The 5,555-nt window shown below is 57.1% G+C and overlaps 1 protein-coding gene across 1 annotated transcript; it reads right to left on the reverse strand.

The window, feature by feature from the left end:
* Positions 1-4,151: 4,151 nt before the first annotated feature.
* Positions 4,152-5,555, reverse strand: AAT1.1 (putative amino acid transporter aATP11; the record flags this gene model as incomplete). The annotated part of the gene is made up of 1 exon (XM_001467331.2): positions 4,152-5,555. The coding sequence occupies one exon, from the start codon at positions 5,553-5,555 to the stop codon at positions 4,152-4,154; it is 1,404 nt and encodes a 467-aa protein (XP_001467368.1).

Raw genomic sequence — 5,555 nt, forward strand, 5'->3', positions numbered from 1 at the left:
GGGAAGGGAGGAAAGGATATGAGAGAGACAGCGGCTGCGGGCGGAGACGGAGAGCAATAGAGAGAGAGAGCCAGCGATGTAATCAGACGCTGTTCTTTAGGGTTCGGCCCTCCACAAANACAATCGCGATCATCTGCGTGAAACCGAAGCCCCACCACCCTTCGCAAGCATAAGGCTGATCCGCGCCGTCTCGACAAGCCGGCCTGCCGTGACCCGGGAGCGAGCGGCTAGTGGCTCTTCCCCGTCCTTCTTCATTCCCCCTTCGCATACGTGTCGCACCATCGGCGTCACATGGACGTGGGTCGACAGCATGCCCTGATAGATGCGGGCCGCGTCCAAGGCCCTGCTCGAGGGCGGAAGCAGTGATGTCTGCCGCGCGGGTAACCGAGGGCATGTCGGCCTAGCGTGTGCAACCGATGAACAGGTCCGCCGTCCATAAAGTTGGCGTCGGCTTCTTTGCCACTGCCGGTTCGGCAAGCCTGTCCGCCTCGTCCTTTTATTCCGACGCGCCACGGTCACAGATAAAACTAAAATGCGAGGCGCACGCGACGGGCCAGTGGCTCCAGATGCCATCTACCACACTTAGAGGGCCCGCGTGAGAGTGCCATGAGGAGGAGGAGCGAGTCCGTAGTAAGAGCCGCGCTTGTTTGTACGTGTCGTGAGTGGCCCGGTTGTACTCGCCGCAGGCCACGTCCCCGCACCATCGTTTCGCACTCAGCGCGGTCGCTGCAAGCACGGGGCCCGCAGCTTCTTGCCGCGGCGTCCATGAGTATATTAGTAGCATCGAATCATGCCATCAAGAAAGCTGCACCGAAACCACGGAAAAAGAGGAGGCGATTGTGCGCAGGTGGAAAGAGAGGCCATGCTGTTTGGCGCTCGCTGGATATGAGCCACGGGAGTATCAGGGAGGGCCGTGCGTGGGTAAAGACTGCTGCGCACGTGCCGAGATGCATCTGCGGTCCGTTATCTCGCACCTACCGGTGACTGAGGTGGGTGAAGCACAACAAAGACACGAGTTTGTTGGGCCGCCGAACGACGCAGGGGTAGGCACGTCTGACGCGGATGCGATTCCGTTTACGCCGTGCCATGGTGGATCGTTTCTTTCGTTAGGCGGAGCACATCTCGCTCAGAAGGGTATAGTCGCCGCCATAAAAAGACTACGGCACAGTGAGGCATTATGAGGTGCTCCTCACCGCCCAACACGTTAAAGGAAAGAAGGTGCAAGAGGATAAGCGGGCCTTAACGGGTGTTGTGTCCGAAAAGCCCCGCGCTCTCCAGTCCTGCACGTTATCGCCGGTCCTGGGGCGGCAGAGTTTTGGCGATCTTCTTCTTCGTCCACTTACGCCGGCAGACGCATCCACTCGCTCACCTTCGTTCTTCCTTTCGTTTACTTCCTTCGTGCTCCTTCAGCACATCCCGCACTTCTTCTGCAGTGGTGTCGACATGCTTGAGTGGCCGTCGCGTGGCAGAGAAACTGCGAGAGAGGAAGAACGAGGCAGAAGAGAACAATGGGCCGGATGTCGGACAAGAGGCACAGCCGAAAGGAGCGCAGACTAAGTAGTAAGAGGGAACAGAACAAAAAACCACAAACGAAAAGCCAGCACGCTTGTTCACATCCTGTTTTCGCCAGCGTGTGTCCTTCTACCACGAACACACCAACACATAGACGCGTCCACAACCACAGCTCTTCTACCTCTGCTGCACGACGGCTGTGTCGGCCCCGGATGGCCAGCACCGTTTGGCGTGGTTTTAGCAAACGGCGATCCAACTGCATACAGCGCAGGCCAGGCCAAGGACTAAGCTCGATATCGCCGCAACGCCTCAAAAGCCGAAAGGCAGCGGGTGGAAGCTATACACGTTTTGAATAGTCGACAGAACTCGCAGTGAGATGGCACTCACGTGGTCGTGTCTGCGAGTCTCTTCCGCGCAGCGCCAGCCCAGTCCTGTCCGCCGACACCAAGAGCCTGTGAGGCCGTACAGGCTCTTGAGTTCCCCGCAGAGTGGGGTAGCGGACCCTGGTACCGCCGTGAAGTGGTCGGCATCGTCAGGGCGGAGAAAAGGCAAAAGACAACAACCATCAAAATCAAAACGAAAATCAGATAAAAAGAGCGCGAGAAAAGGAAGAAGGCAGCGAGACAGAGGACGAGCAAAACCGAAGCAGCTGTTATCAACTGCGCGGTGCTTTCCGGTCTGTGGGTCACCGAGCGGAGAGGGGAGGGAACACACTTACGAGGACAGAAAAAGAAAAGACAGCGGAAGAAGGTAGAAAAAGAGAGAAGAAAGGGAGGAGGAGGGGAGGCAGACCAGGGAGATTACATGCTTTCTTTTTTTTTGTTTGCGCTTTCCGCTCTTTTTTTTTTGGGTGGTACTTCATGGCGTGGCGATGCCCTTCTCTCGCCTCCACTCCTTCCCCTGCCCACACGCACACACCATTCACCCGTGCCGTGCGCTCAGCGTGGGCTGTGGAGGGGGAAAGGCAGTGAAGAACAGAGAAACAAAAAGAAGAGAGAGGCACCAATGAGCGTGCTGCCCTTCTGGCCAGCAGGCCGCCGTACGCTTGGATGCGGGAGACACTCACGTTGATCTTGTGGTTTCGCTCCTTTTTAGGCGGCATTTCAGAGAAAAAAACAGCAGCATGTACGCGCAGGTGGGCTGTGTCAGAGGTGACGCCCAACAAAGCCGTCGTGCACATGCTCACGGATACCGTCGATGGGGACTGGGTGGGACGCAGCAACAGCAGAAAGCGCGGATTAGGAGTAAACAACAAGACTTCCGCAGCTGCTGCCTTCGCTTGCGTCTACCTCGCCATCCACAACACAGACGCACTCTTAGGAGTGCGTCCAATGGAGGTGTGTCTCGAATCGCTTCGCGCGTCTGAGGAAAGGTGCGTGCCGCATAGCCCACGGATGCTCCTCCGGAAGTTCGCCGCTTCATCGTAAAAACGCTGGACTGTGCGCGCCTGAATGCAGGGATGCACATTGGCGGCTTGGGACACGTGCGGAGAGACGTTGCGTGCAGGCGCGCATCCATAAGCATGCACTGAAACGTGCACAAACCGACCCTGTACGGCCGTCGTTAACAGCGGCGTCCCGATAGCGGTCGATTTCCTCACGACTGAGGTCTGGTGGGAGAGGAAGACAAGCCTTCTACGCATTCTCCCACTCCGTAGGCGGCTATGTTGAGCAGAGCTGTGCCGATGCATGTCGACATCCCCGTCGAAGATGTTGGCCGAAGCACCTTCGTGGACAACACGTACACCACACATCCCACAACCGCGCTCAGACGAGGAGGCCGTCGAGACATGAACCCGGGAAGGAGAAACAAAACAAAGAAGGTGAAGACGTGCGGAAGAGGCCCGAAGTAGAACGTAACAGAGAGGCCGCCCGCAGAACCTGTGGGTAGAAAAAAAAAACGGAAACCAAATACATGAGAAAATTTAAAAAAAAAGTGAAATGAGAGATGAGGAGGGAGGTGAACAGCGTCCGATGGCGACATGCCCGATCGGCAGTGACAGCACAGACACGACCACTCAAATTACAAAAGCAATAAGGTCTGCAGCACCACGATGATAGCCGCCGTCACTCGTTGATGTCGACAGACAAGTACAGTGCTAGACACACGGGCATTTTTCAGTGCCACGCGCCTCCCCTTTTCATCCGTTGCGTCCTCCTTCTTCCCGATGAAAGGAGGTCCGGGCGCTACAGCGACTGAAAAAAAAAACGACGAACTCCTTCCGCACAAAACCAAACGAAAACACGAACCAGAACACGAAGAAACACCACCGAACATAAACGGGCGCATGCAGCAGTCATACCTCGGTTTCACAGCAGACCAGCCGGCGAGCACCCACGCACACATCCATTCGGCTGTGCGACAGGTACACCAGGCTCTCCCTGCAGCACCGCGAGAGATCAGAGAAGGAAAACAATGAAAAGAAAGAAAACACACACGAACGACGAGCACAGCCACGCTAGCTGAGGATAAACTCATGGCAAGGAGCAACAAAGAAGGGAGAGAGCGACATTCAAAACGACCCTCCCGGCCGGCAATCGATGAGAAGACACGACGCACTTCTCTCCACATCTTCTTTACCATCGAGCGTCGACGGTTTCACTCCATTAGCCTATTGACCGTTAACAAAGAAAAAAAGGTTAAATCTCGCCATAGATGGAGCTGGCCGTGCCCCACACGACGCCAACGACGCCGACAATCAGCAAAAAGTACGTGGACAGGTAGTGGAACCACCCAACCGACGACAGCGACCAGTTGCCGGAGTACATGACCATGAAGGAGGGGTAGATAAAGCCGATGAAGCCGCCAGAGAAGCCGCCAACGAGGCCGAAGACGACGTTGATGCTCGGGATGAACAGACCAGCCACGAGCGACAGCAGCGCCATGAAGGCGCACACGCACGCGTTCTTCCACCACGCAAACGTGTGCACGTCCACGCGGACGCAGTGGTAGATGGCATCACGAACCGGGATCATGTGCAGACCGAACCCAACGCACAGCTTGAACAGGATACCCACGTATCCGACGCCCATCATGACGTCCTTCACCGGATTGTACTTCTTCAGCGCGGAGCCGGTCATCTCGGCGCCGAAGTCAAGGTAGCCAAAGAGGCCGGCGAGGAAGTACAACACAAACACGATGCCCACAGAGATGGTGGCACCCAGCGTGAGGCGCAGCGGCGTGGGGTTGCTCATTTCTTCATAACTTTCATACGCGTTCAGCTGCGATAGGAAGGCGAAGATGAACGTGGACATCCCAGAAACGGCGGTGTTGCCCGTCGTGAACATCCTGATCTCCGGGCGCGGATCCGCGCGCAGGCCGTTCTGCGCGCTGTGCACTACCATCGCAATCACAAAATACACTATGAACACAATCGCGACGCAGGAGAAGTAGCGCAGCGAGTTGATCTCCTTCGGCAGGCACAGCGGCAGCATGGCCACGAGCCACACGAGGAAGGTGAGGAGGCGCTGGCCCCAGATGTTCAGCAAGAACGCCGGCGTGTTGTCCGCGTCCTCGAGGAAGGCCGTCAGCACATCCTTCACGGAGATGACGTACGACACCTCCCCGCCAAAACTGAGAAACCACATGCAGAAGGCGAGGAAGTAGTCCGCGCCAGGGCCGAGGAGCGTGCGTACGATCTGCTCGTAGTTGCGCAGACCAGTCTTGGTGCCCGCCTGGCCCAGCAGGTAGTAGGAGTAGATGGTGAGGTAGGCAATCATGAACATGTAGATGATGGCCATAACAAGACCAGAGGCGTTGAAGGCGTAGGGCAGCGCAATAATGCCGGCACCAATGGAGGAGCTGGCCAGGTTGAGGCCCGTGGAAACCAGGCCGCCGTAGGGCACCAAGTAGTCGAAGTACTTCTGGAGCACATTCGCGGGGACGAGGCGGCGGGCCACGCGATCAGCGCGGATCTTGTCCTGCAACTCGATCTGGCGCCTCGGGTCGTACCGCGAGAAGTCGTATGGGTCCGGCGCCTCGGCGGAGGAGACGTCCTCCACCCCCCGCACGCATTTCGCGTCGTATCCCTGCGCTACTTCCAT

This window comes from Leishmania infantum, chromosome 31, assembly GCF_000002875.2.
Source record: "Leishmania infantum JPCM5 genome chromosome 31".
Classification (NCBI taxonomy): domain Eukaryota; phylum Euglenozoa; class Kinetoplastea; order Trypanosomatida; family Trypanosomatidae; genus Leishmania; species Leishmania infantum.